General features: G+C 33.5%; 3 protein-coding genes, 1 long non-coding RNA gene and 1 pseudogene across 6 annotated transcripts; 4 read left to right on the top strand and 1 right to left on the bottom strand.

The window, feature by feature from the left end:
- Positions 1–208: 208 nt before the first annotated feature.
- LOC123917243 (zinc finger MYM-type protein 1-like) lies at positions 209–1,542 on the top strand. 2 transcript variants are annotated; one of them, XM_045968913.1, is made up of 2 exons: positions 209–1,224; positions 1,288–1,542. In XM_045968913.1, exons 1-2 carry the CDS (start codon positions 525–527, stop codon positions 1,479–1,481), a joined length of 894 nt encoding a protein of 297 aa, XP_045824869.1. In that variant the 5' UTR covers positions 209–524; the 3' UTR covers positions 1,482–1,542. The 2 variants fall into 2 exon arrangements, with proteins under 2 accessions (XP_045824869.1, XP_045824870.1); XM_045968914.1 differs by having other exon boundaries at positions 1,300–1,542.
- A 460-nt stretch (positions 1,543–2,002) lies between these two features.
- Positions 2,003–2,768, bottom strand: LOC123917245. 2 transcript variants are annotated; one of them, XR_006812415.1, is made up of 2 exons: positions 2,590–2,768; positions 2,003–2,302 (listed from the first exon to the last, which is right to left on the bottom strand). It is a non-coding gene; the product is annotated as an uncharacterized LOC123917245 (long non-coding RNA). The 2 variants fall into 2 exon arrangements; XR_006812416.1 differs by having other exon boundaries at positions 2,003–2,305.
- Positions 2,769–3,964: 1,196 nt separating this feature from the next.
- On the top strand, positions 3,965–5,680 carry LOC123915272 (annotated as a pseudogene).
- A 2,074-nt stretch (positions 5,681–7,754) lies between these two features.
- On the top strand, positions 7,755–8,111 carry LOC123915273. Its single transcript, XM_045966410.1, has one exon. It carries the CDS (start codon positions 7,755–7,757, stop codon positions 8,109–8,111), a length of 357 nt encoding a protein of 118 aa, XP_045822366.1.
- Positions 8,112–10,311: 2,200 nt separating this feature from the next.
- Positions 10,312–26,593, top strand: LOC123917246 (protein VACUOLELESS1-like). The gene is made up of 15 exons (XM_045968915.1): positions 10,312–11,181; positions 12,160–12,450; positions 13,645–13,784; positions 13,927–14,032; positions 14,112–14,204; positions 19,816–19,905; positions 19,991–20,104; positions 20,243–20,350; positions 20,455–20,528; positions 22,685–22,739; positions 23,226–23,407; positions 23,657–23,786; positions 23,994–24,096; positions 24,839–24,936; positions 26,170–26,593. Exons 1-15 carry the CDS (start codon positions 10,378–10,380, stop codon positions 26,332–26,334), a joined length of 2,553 nt encoding a protein of 850 aa, XP_045824871.1. The 5' UTR covers positions 10,312–10,377; the 3' UTR covers positions 26,335–26,593.
- Positions 26,594–27,862: the final 1,269 nt, after the last annotated feature.

A 27,862-nucleotide genomic window follows, 5' to 3' on the forward strand; every position in this document is an offset into this window, starting at 1 on the left:
ATTTTTCAGTGATACTTGATTGTACCCCTGATGTTAGTCATCAAGAACAAATGTCTTTGATAATACGATACGTGAATGTTTCTTCAAATAGGATTGAGGAATCTTTCTTAGGATTTTTGAATGTGGATGATACAATAGGGCAGGGTCTTTTTGATGTTTTACAAGATGAATTGAAAAAGCTTGATCTAGACCTATTTGATGTGCGAGGACAAGGTTATGACAATGGGTCGAATATGAAAGGAAAACATCAAGGTGTACAAAAGAGGTTTTTAGATATAAATCCAAGAGCCTTTTATACTCCTTGTGGTTGTCATAGTCTCAATTTGGTATTGTGTGATATGACAAACTCTTGTCGCAAAGCTAAAGAATTTTTTGGACTTGTTCAACGCATTTATACTATTTTTGCCAATTCTACCAAGAGATGACAAATTTTAAAAGATAATGTAAAAGGGTTGACTCCGAAATCATTGTCATCCACTCGTTGGGAGAGTCATATAGATAGTGTCAAAGCTATAAGACTTCAAATGTCAGATTTTAGAGAAGCTTTACTTGAAGTGTCGGAAAATGATTCAGATTCTAAAATAGAAAGTGAAGCCAAATCCTTAGCAACAAATGAGCTTGGTGATTTTAAGTTTTTAGTGGCGATAGTTATTTGGTATGAAATATTATTTGCAATTAATACGGTTAGCAAGCTCTTACAGTCAAGTGATATGCTTATTGATTTTGCTATGGAAAAAATAAAGGGGTTGATTTCATTTTTTGAGGAATATAGAGAAACTAGTTTTAAAAATGCCTTGAATTATGCTACGGAAATTGCTCTTGAATTGAACATTGATCCAGTATTTTCTCAAAAGCGTAAAATTCAAAGAAAAAGACAATTTGATGAGAATTTGAGTACCGCGTCAGTTGAGCTATCTGAAGAGGAATCTTTTAGGGTTAATTATTTTCTTTACCTTGTTGATCAAGCTGTTGTATCTCTTAAAACGAGATTTGAGCAATACCAACAATATGAAAATGTTTTTGGTTTCTTGTTTAGTTCTCAAAATTTACAATTGTTGGATGATGCAACTTTGAACTCTTGTTGTAGTAATTTAGAGGAAAGGTTGACACATAATGAGCAGTTTGATGTTGTTGGGAAAGAACTATGTGTGGAGTTAAGGTTACTAAGAAATATGTTGCCTGGAGGAAAGATGAGGCCTATTGATATATTAAATTTTTTGAAAGGTATGAATTGTTTTCCTAATACAATTATTGCATATAGAATTTTATTAACTATTCCTGTGACAGTTGCCTCTGCAGAAAGAAGCTTTTCAAAATTGAAGTTGTTGAAGTCTTACTTGCGGTCTACCATGTTACAAGAAAGACTTAACGGCTTAGCATTGATAGCAATTGAGAATAATCTCTTGGATGACATACAATATGAAGACTTGATTCATGAATTTGCTTCAAAAAATGCAGCAAGAATGAGTCGATTTAAGTAGCGAGAATTTTTTTTAATAAGCAAAGTAACTATAATGTATTTTGTTGTTATTGTTAGACTATGAATCTTTTTTATGTTAATTACAAGAATGATTATAATTTTATGTTATTTGCAATTTAAATCGATGATGATTTTTTTATAAAAAAAAGTTACGTGTTTTTTTTATTAAAGGTCCACTTTCATATTTCGCACAGAGCCCCCAAAAACTCGGAGACGCCACTGCCTTCTAAGCATGAAACTTGAAAAATTTCATCCTTGAGGACAATGATGTTTGAAGGGGATAGTATTGTGACAGGAAATAAATATAATTTAATAGTTTATTTTAAATAAATAGTTTATTTTATGTTATTTACTCTTTTAGCTCTGAGGGTTGTATTTAAAGTCTTGTTCCTCATTTGAAACAATCAATCAATATTCAACAAATTATTTTCTTCTCTAAAAAAACTTTCTCATTCAATATTATATTTTGCATAATTTCTCTTTGGTACCGGATTCTATTCTAGGTCATTAGAATCCCTACTCTTGAGACTTAATTTTTCCAGTTCGTTCCTAGAATCTACTTTATTGGTTATATATAAGGTTCTTGAAAATAGAAAAGAAAAAAAAAAACTTAAATTATTGGGTGCCAACATAATAACTATATGGTAGCTCACATAATATTCTAGTCTGTACACACATAATCATTCGCAATACGTTTACAACATCTACATTTTGAAATGAGACACTTCGCCATAGGGAAAGGAAAGCGACAATGCATGAATTGACATTGAATCTCAGTTGTACATTTTAGTGCAAAAACAAAATCTTGTGTACGTCTATCACCTGCTATAATGAGAAGAAAAAATGTAACTAAAATAAAATGAAATATTTTGTTCGAAGTAAAGAAGAAGAGTTTAATTGTTGTGCACCGTCGGTGTAATTTTGTTTTACACATACATCCAATAATGCGTTGCCACATCATTTAATGAATGTGACACATCATGTGTTTTTAATTACCATACATGATGTGTCGGTACATTATTGGACGCATGTGCAAAATAACTTTACACCGACGGTGCATATAAATTAAATTCAAAGAAGAAATATGAAAAGAATATAAAACAACTTACCATCTACGTTCATGGAAACAAGAAATATGAAAAGAAAGAAAATCATAACATAAATAAATTTGACAATTTCAGCCATACTTTTTCCTTTGCATGTAACAAATGATTTTGCCACTTTATAATTTATTAATCTCATCCTCTCCTTTCATTAAATAAATATTTTTTTAACTCTTATGGACTTATAAAAAATCATTCTTGAAATTAGAATTATTATTCAGTGTCTCTTAAACATATTAATGTGTTGTGTTTGTCCCTTTAAGTCACTTAATAAAGAGGTCACATAAAAAACTCACCAATAATTAAAAAGAAAATGTTATTTTATAACCGTAAATGGACTTATAAGCCGATTAAAAGATTCTTACAAGACAATTTGAAAACATAGTTGAGAGGGTTAAAGATGAGCCATTTGATTAAATTGATTGTTGAGATTAAATTTAAATTTTAAACACCCCCTATCCACGTGATCAATCTTCTTTTCCTTCTTCTCATTCACTTGCTCGTCTTATCTCTTCATCTTCTTCGGCCACAAGCAAACCCTAAATCTAATTTGTTTTTCCTCCACTTTTATCTTGTAATTTTTATTAAAAAATAATACAATTTTGTCTTGACTAGGATTCGAACCCACAACCCTTCAATGCAAAACAATATTTTCAACCATTATGAAAAGTATATCAATTATGATTAAAATTATGTGTAATAAATGATAAGCACCATCGATTTTCATAGGAAAGATTTCATACAACAATTAAATACCATCAAATTACATTGCACAGTTTCAACAATTAAACACCGATAATTAGAAATCTAGCAAATCATCAAATCATACATTTTCTTAGTGTTTTATTTTTCGAAAAAATTTATAGTTTTTTTTATCCTAATTCAATTTTTTTACTAATTAACTAAACATGTTAACCATTTTCTTAATGTTTTTTTTTTACGAAAAAAATCATTGGACTTAAAAGTTACTTTTTTTAACTAAACATGCTAAGAAAAATATACATTTTTTATGTCTTTCTGAATTTAAAAGTTTATTCATGTTGAGGAGTATGGTTGATCGTATTACTGCAAATATATATCAAGGTGGTATTTATGCAAATAATAGTTGACTCCAGGTATATATCAATGTGATTATATTATTAATTACGAAAAAAATCACTGATTTACATTTGTTTCTTTTGCCAACAATGTATCATAGCCTTTCCGGATCAAAGAAGATTGTTTTCTGAATGGGTTTTGGGTGTTGGGGATGGAAAAATTGAAGATGACAATGACGATGATTAATTTATAACTTGACATTCTATCAGATTTATTGATTCCAAATTCAGTTGATCCTCTTGCTTCTATCGTTGAAAGCATATATCCCCAACTTTTAGAAAACATGAATGATATAACGTGTTTCCAAAATAAAGCTATATTAGCACCTAAAAATTCAATAGTCGACACAATAAATGATTATATGTTGAATTTAATTCCTATTGGAGAAAAAACATATTTGAGTTATGATACTCCACTCGCATAAAATGTAGATTGTCAAACAATGGATGATGTTCATACTTCCGAATTTTTTAACACAATTTCTACGTTGGGACTCCCAAATCACAAGTTGAGGATTAAAGTTGGAGTTCCTGTTATGCTATTACGGCCCGTTTGGTGCGCAGGATAGGATAGAGATAGGATAGGATAAGAAGCTGGATAAGGATATGATAGGATAGTGACATGATAAACACATATTCTGTCATGTGTTTGGTGTACACATGATAAAAACAGAGGATAACATTATTTTATCATATCATATGTTTGGTGCACACTTGATCTTCACATAATACGATAAATGTTTTTATTTATTTATTTTTTGTATTTTTTTTTTAATTCACAATAATTGTAGTAACAAAATTATTCTTCTATACCACAAAAAAAAAAATCTGATAAAATAGTTTCATATAATTGCACAAAATAATACATTGATAAATTGTGCTATAAAAATTGTTTCCAGAACGATTTGTAAATTGAAAAATCGTAGAACTTGAGGTAGAAGAGAGAAAATAGATCTTTCTTATTGTATCAACAAAACTAAAAAATAGATCTTTCTTACCATCGATGGCAATTTAGCACTTATGGGGTTTCACATATTGCAAGATATATACAATGGGCGATGAAGATAAAACTCAAAACGATGGCAAGTAATTAGGAAAACAAACAAACAATGTTATTTTACCCTTTTCCAATCAATAATTTAGGAACATAAGCACCAAATTTAAGAATTAAAAGTATCTCGATTGGGAACATAAGTGCAAAAAAAAATTAGGGGGAAAAATTGAAAGGTAGACACGAACAGTAATTGAGAGCAGGAGCAAGGAGATAGGGATGTTGTTGATGGAAAAGAGTGGGAGAGAGGAGACGGTTTTGCAGAGAGTCAGAATCGAAAGAGGTCCTTTGAGAAATAGAAAATACGCGCCGTGATAGTGTTATGCTATCAGGTTGCTAATCCAACTAAAAATAAGGATAAGAATAACAAAGAGCCAATAGGATAGGATTAAAAATTGGTTAAGTTTATCATTTCCTATTGGTGCACCAAACAAAGGATTTCAACATGATAGGTTAATTTTATACTATCCTGTCTTCCTATCCAGCGCACCAAACGGACCCTTAAGGAATTTGAATAAAAAATTAGGATTATGCAATGGAACAAGACTTATTATTATAAGATTGGGAAAATGCGCTCTTGAAAGAATAATTATTTCAGGAAGTAATATTGGTGATCATATTTTCATACCCAAATTTTCTCTGACACCGTCTGACGTAAAAATTCCTTTTAAATTTCAACGGAGATAATTTTCCTTTCATGATTTCTTTTGCGATGACTATTAATAAGAGTCAGTGACAATCTTTAAAACATGTTGGGATATATCTCCCGTCGCCAGTGTTTTCACATGGTCAGCTGTATATTGCGATTTCAAGAGTTACTTCTAGAGAATGATTAAAAATGTTGATCATCGACGATGACGGCGAAGATACGACTAAGACTTCGAATGTGGTCTATAAGAAAGTTTTCCGTAATATACCTTCCTTTGTATTTATTCAAAATTATTGTTGAACTATGGTTTAATGTTACTCAAAAAATTTCATATACCTTATATAATTGCAATTATCATATCATAATTTATAATTACATACCTTACAGCTAATTAGACCCATGCACCGCACGAGCCGATGTTCTAGTTAGAAAATAATAAAATCTTTTATATTCTAAGCTTGTTCCGCCAAGCTAGCCCTAAACCTATTTTTTCCTGCTCTTTTTAATGTAGCTTTATATTAAAAAATTACAAATTTGTCAAACATGGGAATTGAACCCACCACCCTTACTTACAACAAAGTCTTTTAACCACTAGAACATCTACTTCAATTGTGATTAAAGTTAGGAATCTCATCTCTTAACCCTCTTAACCACTAGACATAATAAGAAATTACTATTAAAAATAAAGATTAATAATATATATATATATATATATATATATATATATATATATATATATATATATATAGTAGCGTTACTATAAGAGATATTATTTGTATATATTAGAATATATAGATTAATAATATATAGTACCATTACACGTTGATATATATACTATTAGAATAGATGAGAAATGACAAAAGTTATTTTTTATAATCGGATATATTAATTCTTACTATATATTATTAATTATTATTATCTCTTATATTCTAAGTTTGTTCCGAAATACTAACCCTAAATCTAATTTTTTTTTTCTCTCTCTCTTTACTGCAGCTTTATATTAAAAAAAAAATAAAAATTTGTCTAACATGAGAATCAAATCTGCCTCCCTTGCATACAATAAAGTCTTTCAATCACTAAAGCATCTTCTTCAATTGTGATTAACGTTAGGAATTTCATCTCTTAACCCTCACATATATGCCATAAATTTATTTCACATCATTATCATTTTTTTCTCTCTTTTATTGAGTGACTCATATTCTTAATTTTGCTATCAATTAACTTTAATCTATGCGTATCAATTAATGTTTGGTTGCTATTTTTTTTTTATTTGCGTCTATAATAACCTAGCCCACATTCTTAATTTTGCTATCGATTAATCTTAATCTATGTGTATCAATCAACGTTTGGCCGCTAAAAAAAATTGTTTTGCGCCTATTAGCATAATTTTTGCATCGCACATGTTGGAAAATTTTACATTAAAAAAATCTTAGTTAACTAATCTTCGTCGATTAAAGGAAAATTTGTTTATTAGTTTTGTAATTTTTTTCATAATATTTTTTTCAATCCGTTACCTATTTTTCAATCTTAATTCTTTGGGACACCTTTCATTTTTCACATTAAACTAAATAAATTTCCACTAGAAACTTCCACTATTTAATTCAATTCCAAATATTTCAAATATACAATTCCAAAATAAATATAAAAAGATACGAATAAATCTTTCAATGTAGTCTATAAGAAAGTATTTCGTAATACAACATTTTTTTTTTGATAAGCATTTCGTAATACAACATAATTTCGGTTGTATGAATTTTATCCAAGTATTTTTTATTGTTACATATTATGGCTGATTAGACCCGTACACCGCACGGGTCGGAGTTCTAGTAAAGATGAATATTTTGTTGATCGTCTTCGCCGAGTTTCCAAATAATCGCCAGCGAATGAGTGACCAGATATAAAATTAGAAGATGTTTATTACCCATGCATGGGAAGGATGCTGAAGTTATTAATCGATTAATTTTTTATATTAATAGCAAAAGTATACACATATCGATTCACAGGGTAAGTTCTTTGAAAGTTTAGGTTCTGTGTTTGAATAATTTTATCATGTGGCGTGTTCCAAAGGAGGTGTTGGTTGTTAGTTAAATCTTTTTAAAGAGGACTGGTCATGTGGATATGGGTGTTTAAAATTTAAATTTAATCTCAACCTTATAAAGATGAATATTTTGTTCCCCTATATATATGCATTTTTATTGAATATAAAAATCTAAAATCGTTTTGATGTTTTTGAGATAAAAATGCATAAACCATCAAATTTTCTGAAATTCTGAATCACAAACTAAGATTAAAAGTGGGCGTACCGGTAATGTTGCTCATAAACATTGAACAATCCTTAGGGTTATGCAATGATACCCAGTTGATAATTACAAAAATGGGAACATATGTCGTTGAAGGGAGAGTGATAACCGGCAACAATATTGGTGATAAAGTTTTTATTCCTGGATTATCATTGACTCCTTCAGATAAAAGAATATCTTTTAAGTTTAAACGTCGACAATTTCCAATGGTTGTTTCATTTGCTATGACTATTAATAAGAGTCATGACGAATCACTTAAACATGTTGGTGTGTATCTTCGACAGTCAATTTTCTCCCATGGCCAACTATATGTTGCCGTGTCAAGAGTAACTTCAAGGAAAGACTTTAAAATATTAATAATTGACGAAAAAGGGGAAGACACGAACAAAACTGGAAATGTGGTATACAAAAAAGTTTTCCATAATGTTTAGTAGTTAATTTGTAAATTATTTATCTATATATATCTATCGTTGTACTAAATATTATTATTTTTATCATCACTATATTTGAATTGTTTTTATTTATTCTTTCTGCAATTATTATTATATATATTTTTAATATCATATATGCTGGTTACAAAACTCGTGCGATAGCATAGGTCGGTGACTAGTTGAAAAGAAAACAACATGAGGTGAGAGATACTATATCTCAGTGGATTTCCAAAATAGGGATAAAACTTAAACCTTTCCCTTGGGAGAAACATCATCTGAGATCTCGATAACAAATAAAAAGAAATTGGCTTAAAAATAGTTTTGGTCCCTTTATTTTAAAAATTAGATTTTTTGTCCCCTAATTTAACTTTGGATATAATTTGTATATACCTAAAGTATAAAACTTTTTTTATGACCGACTCAAGGGTAAGACAACTCAGATAAAGGCTTTAGGCTCTGAAAAAGAAAAACACTTACTAAGAAAAAAAGGTCTCGCTAAGTTACAAGCCCATTAGTTTACCTAAAAGAAAAAGTTATAAGTCCATTAATCTACAATAAGAAAAATGTCTCGAAGAAAAATATACAAAGACCTCTAAGAAAAAAATTCAAAAAAAAAAAAAAACAACTTTATGATTATAGAAATGAGATAACAACTTTACGATTCCTAAAAAATTCAAATAACTATAACTTTTAAATATATGTATATTGAAATTAAAATTAATAAAATCTTATCTTAATCAATGTTAGCTTTTTATACCAAGTGAATTATACAGCCGTCAAGTAATAAAATGATTGATCCTGAGGAATTGTATTAACTCTAAACAACGCAATTGAATTCATTACTTAGGTAAGAAATTAAAAACATAATTGGAGGTTTGTTTTCAAAATATGATCCAAAACTAGAAAATTCAATTTGTGATTTTCAAACAAGTGAAGGTAGATTGGACCTTGACAATTCATTTATCCCTATGAAACTTGATAATCAATTGCATTTAAACAAATAACTTACTTAGAATTATGATGGATTAACATAGGGATGATTCCCAATCTCTAGGGTAATCATCATCTCCATTACTCATGATTCTCTAATTTCTTAGGATATCTATTATTAATGGAGGTTTGAAAACCATTAATCCTTTTTTTTTTAGCCTAAAACCATTAATCCTTTTAACTCAATATCTCTAAAGAATTAATTATTGCATAATCAATCCTAGATCTAATTTCAAATATTACTCAATGAGATCTTTGAATTTTTATAATTTTTTTTGGAGTTGATCTACTCAACGAGATCTTTGAATTCAACGGTTGGATTGAAGAAATATAATGCCGATATCGAGTTATTAAGCGGAGTAAGTCAATGGAGACTTACTCCTGGAGTCAACGGATCCATCCTCTATCGTAAAAGCTTTTTATTTGGATAAACTATACTTCCTTCGTACAACAATATATGTCACTTTGAGGAAAAAATTATACGATAATATATGTCGCTTTATTTTTCCTATTATATTCTTAACTATTTATTACTCTTTCTTCTTTCAATTCTTCAATTTATTTTTTTCATACCATAAATGAAGGATAATTTTGTAAATCAACTCATAATTTGTCTTTTCCATACAACATTAATGACCTTTCTTAATATATGTAAAAATGTAACAACTACATGGTAGTATATTGTGGTATGGAGGAATTACATTTTTTTTGACGGTGGATAAACTATAATTTAGCCATATAAAATCGTAGTGTTTATTCCTTCTTCTTCAGAAAAAATTTAAAGGCTTAAATGCAGTTTACCTCCATATTTTGAAAAAATCGGAATTTTACCCCTCTATTTCACTAAAACGGTAATTAATCTCTCTATGTAACTCCAAATTTAGTGGAGTTTGATTCTGTGGAAAGCTAACTCGATTACGATCATTTTGGTGCCAGTTTGGTGAATTATTGATCAAAATTGAGTTCTGTACGAAGTTTTGAAGTTGAGGCTCAGAAGCAAACTGGTACCTCATCAATTTTGGTAACTTAATTTTGATCAATAATTCACTAAACTGGTACCAAAATAACCGTAATCGAGTTAACTTTCCACAGAATCAAACTCCACTAAATTTGAAATTACAGAGAGAGATTAATCACCATTTTAATGAAATAAGGGGTAAAATTCCAATTTTTTTAAAATAGAAGGTAAAACTGCATTTAAACCAAATTAAAAAACTATAGATCCATCACCTTGATCGGAAGTCGCAACTTTTCTACCAAATTCCGATTCTCTACAATGGCGAACGTCTCCGTAGCTGCGGAGTGGCAGCTCCTCTACAACCGCTACTACCGTAAACCCGAACTCTATCAAATGCGTTGGAAACACGTCGACCTCGCCCGCAACAAAGTCGCCGCTGCTCCCTTCGGAGGTCCCCTCGCCGTCATCCGTGACGATTCAAAGATCGTTCAGCTTCACGGCGAATCCGCCCTCCGCAAACTCCGTCTCTTTTCCTCCTCCGGTCACCTCCTCGCCGACACCGTCTGGCGTAACCCTGGCGGTCGCCTCATCGGAATGTCATGGACCGATGATCACACACTCGTCTGTATCGTTCAAGATGGAACTGTTTATCGCTACGATGTTCACGCTCATCTCATCGAACCGAATCTCTCGTTAGGTAAAGAATGCTTTGAAAGTAACGTTGCTGATTGTGCTTTTTGGGGAAACGGTGTCGTTTGTATCACTGAATCGAATCAGTTGTTCTGTATTGCCGATTTCAAAAACCCTAATGCGGTTAAGCTAGCTGATCCTGGTATTGTTGAACCACCGCGGTGTATGGCTGTAATTGAGCCACAGTATACGGTGTCTGGGAATGTTGAGGTTTTGCTTGGAGTTGGTGATGGTGGTGAAGAGGAGGATGCTGCTGTGCTTGCTGTTGAGGAGGATGGTGTGCAGCGCCTTGGTGGTGAGATGCTCCGGGGACCGCTGCAGAAGATGGTGGTGTCACGTGATGGTAAGTGGCTTGCGTCATTCACTCATGATGGCCGGCTTCTTGTTACAACGTCGGATTTAACGGATGTCATCATCGAGAGGGAGTGCGAGGTGCGTGAATTCTGTTGTGAATTGGATTGGAAAATGAAATTTGAAATGTGCTTGTTATTGTGAATTTTGTGTTGTTTGGACTTTGAACCATTGCAAAACTTGTAGCCTTAAATGTTCAGGGATATTGGAGGATTAGCGATAATTTAAAGTTGAAATACTTGTCAAATAACCGATTCTCCCAAAAGCTTAAACTATTAGGATAGAGTCATATATCAATGGTTTTATATTATTTCTAACATGCCCCCTCACGCAAGAGCCCACTTGGGCTTGAAGCGTGGATAATGCATAGGCCCACCTACCATATGCTTAAATTCCACTTTTTAATTAGAAAGTGAGGGGAGTGGGGATCAAACTCTAGACCACTTAGTCATAGAGGCTCTGATACCATGTCAAATAACCAATTATCCCAAAAGCTTAAACTATTATGATAGAGTCATATCAATGGTTTTATATTATTTCTAACAATATTGTCTAATGGTTATTTAGTTATTTTGTGAGTGAAATAAGCTAGGAAACACTATAAAAGACAGAGACACTGGACATGACAGTCATTGACACGGAAACACCAATGACAATTTTAAGAAAATAGAATGATTTTAGTGTAACTAAGACTAACAACTTGTATTGATATCATGTGAGTGTCAATGCTACATAAGAAATAAGTGATTATGGAATTTTGTAGAATTTGAGGGATGTGCTAAAGTCTTGATAGTTGAGTGCTTAAGAATTTGGTGTTTGTGGGCATGTAGTATAATTTTAAATTTATATCATGTCAATCAGTTGATTGCTGTTTTGTATATGATGTTGCCACCCAATTTTGTTAATTATTTCGATTATTATATTGTGTGTTGCTAGAGCACCATGTCTAAGTGACAAACATAGGGTGTATCTAAACTTGATGTAGACATCCATAATTGTTTATGATCTATATATACTCTATGTGTGGTTAGCTCTATTATTGTATTTTCGTATGCGCAGTCAGCTCTTCCTCCGGAGCAGCTTGCTTGGTGTGGAATGGATGCTGTGCTGCTTTACTGGGATGATATGCTTTTGATGATGGGTCCTGATGGAGAACCGGTAACCTACCTTTATGATGAACCAATAATTCTTATTCCCGAGTGCGATGGAGTGAGGATATTGTCCAACGCTAGTATGGAATTTCTACAGCGGGTTCCTGATTCTACAGTTTCAATCTTCACAATTGGCAGTACATCACCTGCAGCTTTGCTGTATGATGCTTTAGATCATTTTGATAGGCGTAGTGCTAAGGTAGAGACTTCATTCCTGTTCTTCTTTTCTGTTGCATGACTGACTTTATAGTTTTCTCTGTTTCATCAGTTCTAATTGTACGTAGAGTTTGTATGTCCAGAACTTTGACGTGTCCGCTAGTGTATGTCATTGGTTATATGATTATAATCAGATCTCTACTCATTGCCAACAAATGAATTACAAAATTTGTCTTGTACTTGAAAATTTTAGCCTACAAACTTAGGGTGTGGAGTAGAGAAAGACTTTATAGTTTTCTCTGTTTCATCAGTTCTAATTGTACGTAGAGTTTGTATGTCCAGAACTTTGAAGTGTCCGCTAGCGTATGTCATTGGTTATATGATTATAATCAGATCTCTACTCATTGCCAACAAATGAATTACAAAATTTGTCTTGTACTTGAAAATTTTAGACTACAAACTTAGGGTGTGGAGTAGAGAAAGACTGCAGAGTTTGTGTGGGTGTTTGAAGTGCAAATACCTTAATTCATGTTTCTTGGCTGCAGAGCTTGATGATAATTCTGAATATATTTAATGAGGAACTTACCTAGAGTCATTCACTGATAATGCACTTTTTACCAAGAATGTGTGTTTGTTAATTATTTAGGTGTAGCCCTATATTTAATGAATATATGGATTAACAAGATTGTGTTCTCTTGAGCTGTGATGCTTTTACTTTTTCATATATTTGCACAACAGAATCTAGTTGGAAATTCGAATGTGTATTCAAATTTTTATATATTGTAATTCTGTAACATTGGCTACTGTTTTTTATTTGATTTTACTTAATAATAGACAACTTAAGCATATGCTCAAATATGTCTTACTGAGCGTTGGGCACATTGGGCATTGTTGTCTACTGACAACGTAATATACCTTTATTGGACATCTTTAAAGAAACAAACACTTGTCATTACTCTCATTACTTTAATGGATGATAAAGGTAAATTTGGCTGATTGAGTCTGGTTAATTTATTTTCTCTAATTTATTTATACATCAAGGAAAAGGATGAAGGAAACAAGCATTTGTGGTTGGTTTGCACCATATTTTTTTTATATAAATGTAAAGAAAAGGAATTGATTTGTTATATGTGTACTTAGTTGATGTGTGAGGTCTTTATTTGCAGTTTAATTATTGCATCATCAAACAGTTCATACTTGTAAATGACTGCTTGATTTTCTTATCATCATTCCCCAGGCAGATGAAAATTTGAGATTGATAAGATCATCCCTTCCTGAGGCTGTTGAAGCATGTGTTGATGCTGCAGGTCATGAATTTGATGTTTTGCGTCAACAAACTCTCCTAAGGGCAGCCAGTTATGGTCAGGCCTTTTGTAGGTGAGCTTGATTTGGATTTTCTGACCAAAATGTTTTGAAAATTGTTTTGACGCCTTAACAAAACTCTTTTTAGTGGTGAAAGTTTGGCAAGCATATTTTCTGATATTTGCTCTCGGTAATTATATCCAGTTGACTTTGGCAGCAATTTTCGTCGTGATCGTATCCAAGAAATGTCTAAAATTCTGCGGGTCTTGAATGCAGTGCGCAGCCTTGAGATTGGCATTCCTCTTAGTATTCAGCAATATAAGGTTTATAAGGCATACTTTGTCTCTTTAGTGGTGAAATTATCTGTGCTGACATTGTACTGAATTTGCTTATTACCATCAGTTGCTTACACCATCTGTCCTGATTGGTCGCCTGATAAATGCTCACCAACATTTGCTTGCACTGCGGATATCGGAATATCTCGGAATGAATCAAGTATGTGTTTGCATATTGTATATTTTTGCATTCTCTTTTATAACGGTGTAGCACCAACTGATCAAATACAAGATTGAAACTTGATTTCTTGAAATATCCCACCTTATGAGCAGAAATATGTTAGGAACCCAAGAATTGAATTCCAAAGATAGAACACTTTTATAAAGAAATAGGAAAGAATAGGAGAGAAATCTCTCCTCTGAGGGTTTACCCTTCACAGTAGAGTTGCTACTCTATTCAGAATGTTTACAATATTCAATAATGATCTACTCTACATTGTATTCTCTTATTTATACAAATAGCCCTATAACAACCTCAACTAACTAACTAACTAACTAACTAACTAACTAACATCTATAACAACAAAATATGTGCATTACATGTCAAGTCATGAACTTTGCTGCCCTTTTTTTTTATAAAATTACATATTCATTAAGAAAATAAGATGATTTTTTTATTTATTTTTTATTTTTTATATTATAAACAATAAGGTGATTAGAAAGAGTCTTGAAGATAATATATAAAAAGGATATAAAAACAACAAAGCATGTAGTGACAGTAAAGCAATGCTACCTATTCCTTTGACACGCGTAATGAAAATTCCTTTAAAAAGAGAATGTGCTAACACAAAGTAGAAGCTAATTGCTTAATGTTAGTTATCCCAAAGTAGCTGCTCATCCAAAGGATAATCCTAAATAATGTGAGATCTTCTCATCTAGTTACTTACTATTATATGGTTGGATAGTTTGTAGTGTATTTTTTTGTACTTCTTATGATATATGAAACTAGGCAATGGGTTTAGAAATATGCAATTAGGATTTTCTGAAGTGTGTTCAGAACAAATCTGATCTGTTTCTGATAGTTATGACATGGTTTATAAAAGGAAACGTGGGCAGGGGGATAAAGCGAATCATTCCCTTATAAGAATGTTTCCTTATTTAGTGAGGAAAGGAAAAGTAGATCTAGATCTGATGGTTATAAGATGAAAGAATGTTGAGTAGGGAATTAGGCAATGATTTTAGTAGTCACTCTACTTGGGAGATTCTAGGTGTCTCGAACTACCTAGCCTATCTTTACATTTTCTGCATTTTATCATTCAATCTTATAGTGTGATTCAGCCATAGAATCATTTGATTCTATTGGATTATCAATATAACAATTGTTTTTTCTGCTCTATATTTATCCTAATGTTTAATCGTAATCGAGATCGAGTCCTATCAATTGGTATCAGAGCCTCGGTTACAATCCAAAACTCAATCATCGAATAGAGAAACGTGTTGATGTGTTAGAACAGAGGATGAGCAAGGCTGAAGTTGCAGTTGAGCAGCTTCGTCAGTTGGTTCTAGAGCTACAAGCACGACCTAATGTCACGTTGGAACAAATTAAACAGTTGATTCAGGAGGAATTTCCACATCGTCGTAACTGCCATCGTCGAAGAGTGTACCACGACGAAGAGGAGGAATGGAGTGATAATAGCACGTGGTCGTGGGATTCACGATCTCAACCACAACAAACTAATGGTGGTAACAATCAGAGATTCTATGGTGTCAAAGACGAAACTCACCTCAACAAATCAGAGTTTCAGCCGGAACCACCGCCGAGCATTGATGAAGTACTAGTGTCACAGTTTGATGGAGATGATTATGTGAGCATGATGGAGATGAAAGAGGAACAGGGAACAACGGTAGAGGAGAAAGAAAGCAACCACACAATCAGGTGTGAAGGAATTAGTTCTAGGTCCTTGAAGATTCTGACAAATTTGTTGTTAGAGCCGGAATTGACAGATCGGAATGGGCGAATAGAAAAAACTGAGATGCAGAGCATGGATGGAGTCATGCAGGAACTTCCGAAACTGCCGGCGCTTCCACCACCATCAAAACTTCCGGAAACGGATATGCTTGTCGATATCGGAGAGGTCCAAACAACACCAATCCGAAATGTTCCGACACAGATGTCAGAGCCGTTAGACTGTGGTCAACCGGAGACCGTACTGCCACGGCGATGTCCGCTGCCCAAGCCGCCGGATTTGGGCGATTCCGAGAATGGAAAGGGACATCAGGAAACGGAGGCAAATTTGCTTGTGTCAATTGGCAAGATGGAAGTACCTCCAGAGGGTACTCATGATAGGGAAGTGCTTGCAATGTTTAATACCTATTCCATGTATTTTGATTGTGCTTCTGTGCTTAAGATTTTCCATGGAAGGCAAATATGGAACTTAAAAGATTGGCCCTCTATAATTTTCAATTTGAAGACACAAGTTGAGAGAATTGTTGATGTATGGCCATGGATGGAAATTGAAGAGGTGTTGCCAAAATCATCAATTTGGAACTCATGGACTAATGACTTTGCACAAGGGATGCACACTGAGTTTTTCAAATACTTCAAAGAATATGGTCATGTTTCTTGGGCAAGTGGGAGTTGTTATCAAGATCATACAAAATCTGATGGGTTCGCAGTTATAATTGCCTGTAGAATTGTATGGTCATTGACAGATTATTTCGATGCATCTGATGCATGCCACCAGAGACTGCAAAAGATTCAATTTGATATTCATACTTGGTTAATTTGTGCTGCTCACTGGATAACAGTTCCACACCCATTACATGGGAGAGACATTACTGCCAATAATGGTAAAACCTTTTCAATTATTGTGGTTTCTCTAGTTACAATTGGAGTGTCAATTAGGACATTCACAGCAGCCCAAAAATATAACAATGGGATGTCAATGTTCATCATCAGTTTTTCTCTCATCATCAAACAACCATCTGTGTCTTCAATTGAGGTTTTACTTACTCAATACCACTTCCTTATGAAAGACAATAGGGTCAAGTTGCAACACTTGTGCTCCAGTGCATATGAATTGAATATAGATAAAGATTCTAAACTCTGTGGGTATGCAACAAAGGGAAACTTTAACTTGGTCAATACTATTGTTGATCCACTTTTACAAATTTTTGAGATAGAAAAGGATTATGTCATCTTTGAAACTCTGGCTCTTGCAACTATAGTATTTTCTAATTTTCTTATGTGGTATGAATTGTTACAAAGGACTATAGAACATGCCAATGATGAGCACAATGTGAAAGTTTCTAATTTGGGTGACAAATTTCTAGCAGCATTCTTAATGTTTGATTGGAATCTCAGTGTTTGCTACCTAGAGGGGTTGTTTCATTTAGCCAATGTGAAAATGGTGGTATTAAATTCATCAGTGAGGATAATACCATGGGACCCAGGAAAGTTCAATGTTTTTATGGCTGAAGTTGCTTGTGAATGCTATTGGAAAAATTCTCTTTCAATCTATTGCTTGCTTAATTGGGTCTATGGAAGAAGGAATCATTTCCATCCTTTACCAACTGGTTTGAATGAGGAGTCGCAGCTGGAACCAGAACCTGAAGCGTTAGATACTCGAAGGAACGACCAAGGAGAAGTGGAAGTTTTAGTCAAATGGGAAGGATTGCCTGAATTTGAAAACTCTTGGGAGTTAGCTGGCAAGATGAGAAAAGAGTTTCCTAGATTCCTCCTTGAGGTCAAGGAGAATTTTGAAGGGGGAGGTATTGATAGTTATGACATGGTTTATAAAAGGAAACGTGGGCAGGGGGATAAAGCGAATCATTCCCTTATAAGAATGTTTCCTTATTTAGTGAGGAAAGGAAAAGTAGATCTAGATCTGATGGTTATAAGATGAAAGAATGTTGAGTAGGGAATTAGGCAATGATTTTAGTAGTCACTCTACTTGGGAGATTCTAGGTGTCTCGAACTACCTAGCCTATCTTTACATTTTCTGCATTTTATCATTCAATCTTATAGTGTGATTCAGCCATAGAATCATTTGATTCTATTGGATTATCAATATAACAACAATTGTTTTTTCTGCTCTATATTTATCCTAATGTTTAATCGTAATCGAGATCGAGTCCTATCAGTTTCTCAATTCCCATGATTTATTCAAGGGGTCGGTTCTATATTTAGGGACAGAGATAGTATTTTTGGATAGAAGAAGAAGGTAAAAAACAAGGCTTGTTGGTTGGGAAACAATAACAAAGGTAAACGCAGTAAAATAATCAAGAACTGAATCATAGGGCTGCTTGGTACGAACTTGCAACTGAGTGGACCAGGGTGTTTCAGAGAAGGGAGTTGGTAGTGTTGTAGTGAAGAACATGGCTAAAGTGGGAAAACCTCTTATAATTTGTTAAAAATGCTCTGCCTTTTCTTCCTCCTGATAATTCTTACTCGAGCCCCTTTCCGTCCCTTAACACTCCACTTCATTGCTTCTTTCCTTTTTCTCAAAACTCTTACGCTATATGATTTTAGCGATTACTTTCTCACCCACATCTAATTCTGTCATTAAGCCAAAACATTGCCACTTTGTTAGACAAAAGGGCGCTTTTGTGGTGAGGTAGTCAGTATAGCCTTTGGCTGTTTAACCACAACTTGATGTTAGAAGCAAAGGTATCATAATTGCTTACATCCCATTTTTAAGTTAAAAGGAGCTGACATATTTCGCGCATGCAGGAGCCGCTGCTTTTGCACTGTCCTTGTGATTATATAAAGGTGTAAGTCTATCAAGCACAAACACCTAACCAAAGTGTTGTGCCAGACATGTTTCGGATGCTGACACGTGTTCAACACGTGTCAGAGATTTAAATATTTTTTTTGGCATGCACACCTGTTAGACACGTGCCAACTGCCAAGAAACTGCGTCAAACTGTCAATACCTGATTTTGGCCAAACATAGATCTTTTACTTTGAGACAAATAGCAAAATGATGCCTCCATTTTTTAGGCTCATTATCCTAGGAACAAGTTATAAAAGACACATCCATCTTCGTATGTTAGGATTTTTTATTTAAGGTTTGCATTGTAAATGATTCCTAGTCTTGTATTAATCTTAATTCTCAATTAAGATTTTTCTTATGTTAATGGTAGTTATACAGACACACACATAAATAAATAAAAATATGTATGCGGTGTCCTGATGTCCTATATATTGGACATTAGCTGTGTTGCGTCTTCGTTAGGAACCATGCTAAACCATGTTGGTGAACTATAGGAAAAGAGGTAGAAACACAAATTAGTGTTAGTGCTATTAGGCTGTTGGTACTTTCTGTTATTGTAATCTGTTTGTCCTATGTATTATAAATAGGACTAACACTCCTTTGGGAGGTTTAGGAAATTATTTTGCGAAACCATTATGAGGTGAACTAGAGATAGCTCTAGTCAAAGGGGATTAGAGTCCTCCATATATTGTTTTTCTACCATTTCCAATCAATAGAGTCCTTTGGGTATTCTATTTCTTCCAATCAATAAACCCATGGGCGAGTAATTCCTTTTAAGACTCACCATTGAAGGGAACCTATCTGTGTTGGAATCCGTGCTTCATAGGGTTCAGTATATCCATTGGTGTTGCAAAGGTTGGCACATATTGTTGGTTGTTCATATAAATGAACATGCTACATGAAAACAAGGCATAGTTTAAGTAATTACTAAAATACAATTGATTGATTTTTTATTCTGTTTTTTTAATTACTGGTACAATCACTGAATCAGTACATCAACAATCTTCTGTGAGTATTCAAGTAACTTTGAATTTTTTTTCCTGACTACTTATGTAGGAGGTAGTGATAATGCACTGGGCATGTGCTAAGATAACTGCATCATTGGGAATACCTGATGCTACTCTTCTAGAGATTCTTCTTGATAAGGTTAACCTTCCCCACCTCAAGCTCTTTTGCAATCATCCATCATATTATATGCAACTACTCTTGAATTGCATTCTTTTACTCTCAGTTAAAATTGTGCAAAGGCATATCCTATGCTGCAGTTGCTGCTCATGCAGACAAAAATGGCCGCCGAAAGTTAGCTGCCTTGCTTGTTGAACATGAACCCCATTCGTCTAAACAGGTGGAAATTTGTTTTCTGGTTATTTTGTTGAATTAGTGGCGTCCCAATCTTGTCTCCCCTCCTCCCCAAGTCATGCCCAATTTGCTGTCTGGATTCTGGTGGGATGTTTTATTATTGTTCTCATAAACTTGTGTTTAGGTTCCTCTCCTGTTAAGCATAGGAGAAGAAGATATAGCTTTGATGAAGGCGACTGAATGTGGTGATACAGATCTTGTTTACCTTGTACTTTTTCATATTTGGCAAATGGTACTGGACTCTGGAAAAAATATTATATTTTAAATGTTGTAAGGTTTGTGATGTATATGGAGTAACATGTGTCTCATGCACACATTCTTGTTATGATATTGCAGAGGCAGCCACTGGAGTTCTTTGGAACCATACAGGCCAGACAATTAGCACGTGACTTATTTATAACTTATGCACGGTATGTTCCAGTGAACCATTTTTCAAATGGCAAGACAGTGTAGATCCACCTGGTTATGTATTATTAAGGTTCAATGCTAACACATAACAAAATGAAGAAAAGAAACTGCATACTCCCTCCGGTCCTTAATATAAGAAAAAGTTCACTTTTTAGATACATTGAGATATTAATGTATCTAGACTACATTATAGACTAGATACATCAATATTCCAATGTATCTAAAAAGTAAACTCTATGTTATATTAAGGACCAGAGGGAGTATAATAAAAAAAAGGTTTTAAAAACAGTGAATTTGTAGTCCCTAAGCATGTGCGTTTAATCCTTCATGAGTATTAAAAGTTTTTTGTTTTTTAAGATAAATAATTGTGGGGACTAAATTTGAAAATAACTCGATTAATTTGAAAAATAGTCATACTTTTTAGGGATAAAAATATAGTTAAGCCTATATCAAAATTGTAGCTTAGAGTAGTGAAGATTATCTTAGGTGATATGTTAGGATCCTTTTCCATAGGGTTAATAGTGCTTTTGGTCCCTGTAATACGCGACCAATCTTATTTTAGTCCCTGCAACAATTTTTTTTATTCCATCCCTGTCATTTAAGATTCTCCCACGTTTAGTCCTTTGTGGAATCTCTAACCTTGCCAAAATGCTGATGTGGCAAAATACATGCTTAGGTGGACATTTCTAAATAACGAGGCAATTTAATTGGTGATTATGCAATATTTATGAACTAAACAATCACCCTCTCTCATGTATCTTACCTACAGTCTACAAATCTTACTCATCACCATGTGAGTCTGACCCCATCCTTCCCTACTACCTGCAGCCATTACTACTCAACCCTAAATCAAATAGCTATGACCACACTCCCTCGTTCTTCCTCTTTTGTGCTACTCATTAATTCCAGGTTTCATAACGTTCAATGTGGAATGAGCAAACGCTCAGAAGGTCAATCACTGGTATAGTAGGTGGAGTATACAGGTGACAGTGTGATGGGCTAATGGGCGCAGAAGCTGCAAAGAAATGGTGATTGGAAGATGTAATAGATGCTTTGGAAATTGAATCCTATGTTGGAATCACGGGTTTATGGTTTCCTGAGGTGGGTGATGACATAGGTGGCGTCACAGGTGCATGGTTTATTGCGTCCTCCCTCGGTTTAATTGGTGATGTTTTCGTCTGTGTGAGAAGCTTTTTAAGAGCTTCAAGTACCTGCACAACTTGGAAATTGTTTCCATGGAGTTTCAAGTTGTTTTTGTTGTCCTCATGGGTTTGGATATGAAGTAATGGTCACAGGGGAAAGGGAAGATGGGAAAGGAGAAAGGGAAGGAGAAAAAAAACTAAATTTTGTCGTATTTAATTATTTAAAAAAAATTACTCAGTTAACAAAATGCTACATTATTATTAAGTAAAGGCCACATCATTTTAAAATGTCCATGTAAGTTTCCATCTTAAATGATGGTGTTGAAATAAAAATAATAATTTGTAGGGACTAAAACAAAGCATTATTAACTCTTTTCCATATCTCATACTTTTTCCCCCTTATTTAATTATGATTAAGAGTTTAATACAGCTTTGTCAAAAAAAAAAAAAAAGAGTTTAATACAGTAAAATGCAGCTTAGTCTTTTGCGCTTAGTTTGTTACACTTCTTCTCATATGAAATAAATATCTATTTCCGAGTATATTTAGTTTTAGCTCTCTTCTTTTTCCCCCTGCATACCTAAAAGACTAAAATCTATAGTGTCAACAATGATATTCATCAATAACTGATGCAGTTCTTTATCCTTATTTACCAATTTCTGTCTCCTTGATCTGGTTTTGCTACCTTTCCTAGATATTGATTGTTTAATCTCTCAGGACCTTGACAATGTTTTCTTGAGAATGTTATCTCATCCAGACATTAATAAATACATTTCAAGTAGGTGAGTTGGGAGGCACGTCATAAAATATTGAAAATAGAGGGAGAGATGGCTTCAATCTTCAATGTAATGGTTAAAATATAATCTCAATCCCATTTTTGAATCTGTCCATGTTTTCTAGCTTGGACATACTAGTTCCTTTTTTAAATAATCAAAATAGAATCACCTGATTTGAAGTATTCAATTTTTTATGGAGAAATAATGTTATGTAGCCATTAATTAATAGATCTCATTTTCAGGTGCTATAAACATGAATTTTTGAAGGACTTCTTCTTATCAACAGGGCAACTCCAAGTATGTTCTGTTCGCAACAAATTGTCTAATATGCATGACTTCTGATTTGGAATATTATATATGGGGAAAATGTCCGGTATATATTATCAGTTGCGTTTCCTTAATGGGGATTGTTTTACACAATACTGATAACCAACCTCTCATTCAATCTAATAATTTTTTTTTTTGTTTTTGCGCGGAATTGATAATTTATCTATTCACATGTCATCTGACTACTCATCAAGACATTCTTCCTTCTGTTTGTTCTTTTTTCCTCACTAATATAATTTTTACTTTAAGCTAAGCATTAGTCTACAAGTGAATCTACTTGCAGTTTTCAATAATTTACTAATTACAACAGTCAGAAAGTTTATAATCATATATCTTATGCCAGATATGTTAAGTTTAAGTATTACTATTTAATAGTAATCATATTATATGCTAAAGTGCAACTTTTCATGCTTTCCATTTTCATACTGGAATTTGTTCTGAAGTTAATCTATGCAGGATGTTGCATTTCTTCTTTGGAAAGAATCATGGCAACTTGGAAAAAATCCCATGGCAAGCAAGGGATCTCCACTTCATGGTCCTCGAATAAAACTTATTGAGAAGGCCCAGAATCTTTTTGCAGAAACCAAGGAACATACCTTTGAATCAAAAGCAGCAGAAGAGCATGCAAAACTCTTAAGGTGTGATTATCAGTTTTTTGTTTCACTGCTACTCCATATAATAAATCTTTTAATGATTTAATTTGTTAGGCTTTTGGGGTGTCTTGATGTCCATATATTTATCAATAACTAATAAGTGATTTTATTCATATATTTCTGCAGAAACATTTAGATTGTTGTTACTAGCTGTTAAATAACATTATTAATCCTTGTTGAATAAATATCCGTGTCTTCAGTCGAGGGAAATTTATGATACTATTGCTATTGCAGGCTCCAGCATGAACTTGAAGTGACTACAAAGCAGGCCATTTTTGTAGATTCAAGTATAAGTGATACAATCCGGACTTGTATTGTCTTGGGAAATCATCGAGCTGCACTAAAAGTGAAAACAGAATTTAAGGTTGGTTGGAAACTCTCAAATTGACCTTGATTATGGTTCTTTAAAGAAACAGAATGATTCATTTTGTGCCTTTGAATGAAGGATTTGTTTAAAAGAATTTAAAACAATGCAATACAAACAAAAAGGACCACTTTTATGACCCCTACCTCTTCTCCTGTATAAATCAGCAGTTCCTAAACACACAATTCTGTGGTTCTATTACGACAGGTGTCTGAGAAGAGATGGTATTGGCTTAAGGTTTTTGCTTTGGCCACAATCAAGGATTGGGCAGCCCTAGAAAAATTTTCGAAGGAGAAGAAACCACCAATAGGTAAGTTTCCATACTGCTAGTGTTTTTTAGGGTATTCGGAAGAGTCATTCAAACTAAATCCTGTCTTTTAAATTTTATTAACTCCAATGTGAGCACTTGTTGGTCAAACTGAAAGGATCGAATGTGTTGGTTATTTACTGGGTTTTAGGAGGATACATTACACTGACACAGTGGTTTTATGTTGCTACGAAATATTCTCCATTCAATAAAAATTAAAATACATTATATCACTGACATTAAGAATAGTTATTCCAACAGTTTGGTTGTACGGAGCATATTTTAGATTGATATAAAATAAAATCAATGCAAGAAATGCTTAAATAAAAAACTCCCTCTTCAGGCCAGACTCCTGTAGTTTTGGGGGCATTTTAGATGTTTTGTCCAGCCAATTTTCAAATGATCTCTCTATGGCTATATATTCAAATCTGTATCTGATTTTCCTCCTTGATATGATTGTGTACGAAGACAAAGATAAAGAAGTTCAAGCATAGTTCCCCTCTTCAGAAAAACAAAGTCGAAGTATAGTTTCTTATTTATGAACTCCCTATGGCTATAAATTGGTTTTAGAAGGGTGCTACTTTTGTGTAGACTTGAGCACTTTTTAGTTATACCCTATGTAGTATGAAAATGACGGAGATCTGAAATTTTGATTCCTTCTTGTAATGTTCATTACAGAGTAGTAGTTTCCTTTTTTACTATGTTTGGTACCTTACTTTATTTTGATGACCAATGGAATCCATAGGTTTTAGGCCATTTGTGGAGGCATGCATTGAAGCCGATGAAAAGGGAGAAGCTATTAAATATATCCCCAAACTTGCAGACCCCCGAGAAAAAGCCGAGGTATTTTAAACTTGTCTCAAATCTCAATTGATGTATATTTTTTATTCAAGTTTTTGAGAATTAAAAGATTAAAATTTTTATAATAACCAATCAATATCAGCGAGTCGGTTTCAACTTTCATTCTTCGTTATTGTTTTCTTCATGTTATTAATTGAACCAATTGCCTCTCTCAAATGGATCTGGCTACTTGACGTTAGAGGAAAAGATACACTATTGATTGTTTGAGATTTAAATAATGCAACTGTTGATTATGGCTCAAACTCCTCACTTTTTTGTCTAATATGAAAATTTCATTATTGTGAAGCCAAGTCCTTTATAAATAGCCATGTCTCCAGCAGAAAATACAGGTCAAAGAATAATAAATTATCATAAAAAAGATAAAATGAACCAAACACTTGTCATATACACATATATTAAGTAGTCATCCAATTATCAATATAGATATTATTGGTACTGCCTATAAAAGTCCCTGCCCCTTCAATCATGATTATCATAATACTCATCCTATCAATGCTTTTAGTATTACTGTTGCTCTGATGTAGGAATTTATTGAGGAACAAACAAATGCTTCTTTTTTTTTTTTGGGGGGAGGGGGAAGGGGGAGAATATTTGTTATAATACTGTGTGTCTGTTGTCACTATAAGTGGTATCAGAGCCAATGGTTCGACGAAGGGTACAACCGGCTCCTTGTATCGAAAGTCTTCCTGACAAAGGTGGTCAGGCGGCGTGTGTTTGTAAGGATGAGTTAGGCCCAATAACTCAATTTTAAGAAGTTTTATTAGCAACGGTGGAAAAGTAGAACTACCTCCTAAATACAAAATTGAAGTTAGAACATGGAAAGTGATGATGAGACTAAAAATGTAGCAAAGGCTACCAAGTCTCTATGTGTAAGTGATAACTATTTCCTTAATGACACAAGCATTGTGATCTAGAGGGATTACATAAAGTGTATACTACTGCTAATTTTTGTAGCACAAATTAGAGGTTTGGTTATATAAGTTATATGTTGAAAAGTGAGAAAGTTTGAACCACACAACGGAGTCAATTTTATATAGGCTCCAAGCAATGATTACAAAAAATAAATACAGGAGATGTTATCTCTATTTATACTATATGCCAATACGATAAATACAAATATCAAAATATATTTTCAACATAATGTAGTTGGCTTTAATATTTTTCCCAATTATAATGTGGACACTAAAGTTTTATATCTTATCTTATTTTGGATAGTCATATGCACGAATTGGTATGGCCAAGGAAGCTGCTGATGCTGCTTCACAGACAAAAGATGGTGAATTGCTTGGCCGGTTGAAATTGACTTTTGCACAAAATGCAGGAGCTCAATCAATATTTGATACTCTTCGAGATCGATTGTCTTTCCAAGGTGCTTCATGATTTTCTTTCCGGGGTTTTCTGCCTCCCTATACGGTTTTCCTAGTTATTTTCATTTGATTTGAACAATTATTGTGTATATTGTATTAGAATTGTATCTTATCTGCTAAATTGTGTTAAATGTTGTCTTTTTTGTTTTCACCTCTTACATGATTATAGAGGCATTCACTGTTTCGTGTTTATATTGTTTGATTTTGTCATTCGTGTATCTATAGTACAATTTGCTAACGAGAAATGATAACAGCTGCATTTATTTAGTGTATTGACAGTGTCTTAAGTTCTTATTAATTTCTCTTGGGTATGAAAAATGCAAGAATAAATCACCTATTTAGTTCCTAAACTATAGGCTCTTCAATTTAGTCTCTAACCTATGTAAATACAAGAATAAACCTTTGAGATTTGTTGATAAGAATCACATTCGAAGTGATTTAGATAATTCATTTACATGTCTGGGTGATGTTATCACTACATCAGTCGCATGGTTGACACTAATGCAATGCAGTCACTAGTTGATTACATGGTAACGTGATTATTTGGATTTGGGAGAAAATCTGTTAGAAATACGGTATGATAATCCTGGATATCTTCGAAGAATCGTGTTCGTTCACTTTCCGAACAAAGTATTTCGACCCTATTCTTGTCTGGCTTCACGAAATCTTTGCGGGGATAATTCTCGAAGAACAATCTGTTTCTGACAATAGAGAACAGATCAGAATGTACAGAGGAAGTATTTTTCGTTATTTAAAACCGAGGCCAAATGACTCCTTATATAGGAGACCAATAACAGAAAACGAACAGGCACACCTTTTAAAAAAAAAAAAAAACGGTCATGTCTGTTGGGAAATGGTACGACTATTCAAACGGTCATGTCTGTTGGGAAAGGGTACGACTATTCAAACGAACAGGCACACCTTTTTGAAAACCCCGTTTCAATTATTCGTATTCAATTACACGTTTGGCTTGACGAGCGTGCACTCCGCACTACCCTGACTCGTTTCAAACTTAACGCATAATTGCATTGGCCTATAGTAAATCACATTACTACCAAAATACATTGTTGATACTAAAATCACCAACAAAACTCCCCCCATTTTAGTATAATCCTTGATTTACTTGCAGATATAACGATCAAACAGATGCATAAACGAAAATGTCTTGCGATTGAATTTTCATCTTAGTACAAATACACATTCCAAATACTCGAAAATCGGGGTGTCACAATGATTGAACCCGTCAATCCATTTGAATATCTGAAGATATAGTACACATATGTTTCTTACAATACTCTACTATTCATACTTGACACTTTACAAGCCATGTGTCCTTATCCATTAATAAGCATATAGGAAGCCAAGTCCAAGCTTCTTGAAGCGGCAAAACTTCATGCTCACATAGGTGATCCTTTTTAATCTTGCACCTGCATTTGCAATTTTTCAAAAGAACCATTAAAAATATATACTTTAACCTAACCATCACTTGCAGGTCTGAGCACATACCTTGGGAAGATAAACACAATTGCTCCAATCTTTAA

The sequence above is a fragment of the Trifolium pratense genome, linkage group LG3 (genome assembly GCF_020283565.1).
Source record: "Trifolium pratense cultivar HEN17-A07 linkage group LG3, ARS_RC_1.1, whole genome shotgun sequence".
Taxonomy (NCBI): Eukaryota; Viridiplantae; Streptophyta; class Magnoliopsida; order Fabales; family Fabaceae; genus Trifolium; species Trifolium pratense.

What these genes read in the sequence shown, in the direction of transcription:
- LOC123917243 (XM_045968913.1), top strand. Translation starts at nt 525, where the DNA reads ATGTCAGATTTTAGAGAAGCTTTACTTGAAGTGTCGGAAAATGATTCA. An exon ending in TATATTAAATTTTTTGAAAG is followed by an intron (nt 1,225 to 1,287) that starts GTATGAATTGTT and finishes TTCCTGTGACAG; the next exon opens with TTGCCTCTGCAGAAAGAAGC.
- LOC123915273 (XM_045966410.1), top strand. Translation starts at nt 7,755, where the DNA reads ATGGGAACATATGTCGTTGAAGGGAGAGTGATAACCGGCAACAATATT.
- LOC123917246 (XM_045968915.1), top strand. Translation starts at nt 10,378, where the DNA reads ATGGCGAACGTCTCCGTAGCTGCGGAGTGGCAGCTCCTCTACAACCGC. An exon ending in TATGGTCAGGCCTTTTGTAG is followed by an intron (nt 13,785 to 13,926) that starts GTGAGCTTGATT and finishes TGACTTTGGCAG; the next exon opens with CAATTTTCGTCGTGATCGTA. An exon ending in TAGAGATTCTTCTTGATAAG is followed by an intron (nt 19,906 to 19,990) that starts GTTAACCTTCCC and finishes TTTTACTCTCAG; the next exon opens with TTAAAATTGTGCAAAGGCAT.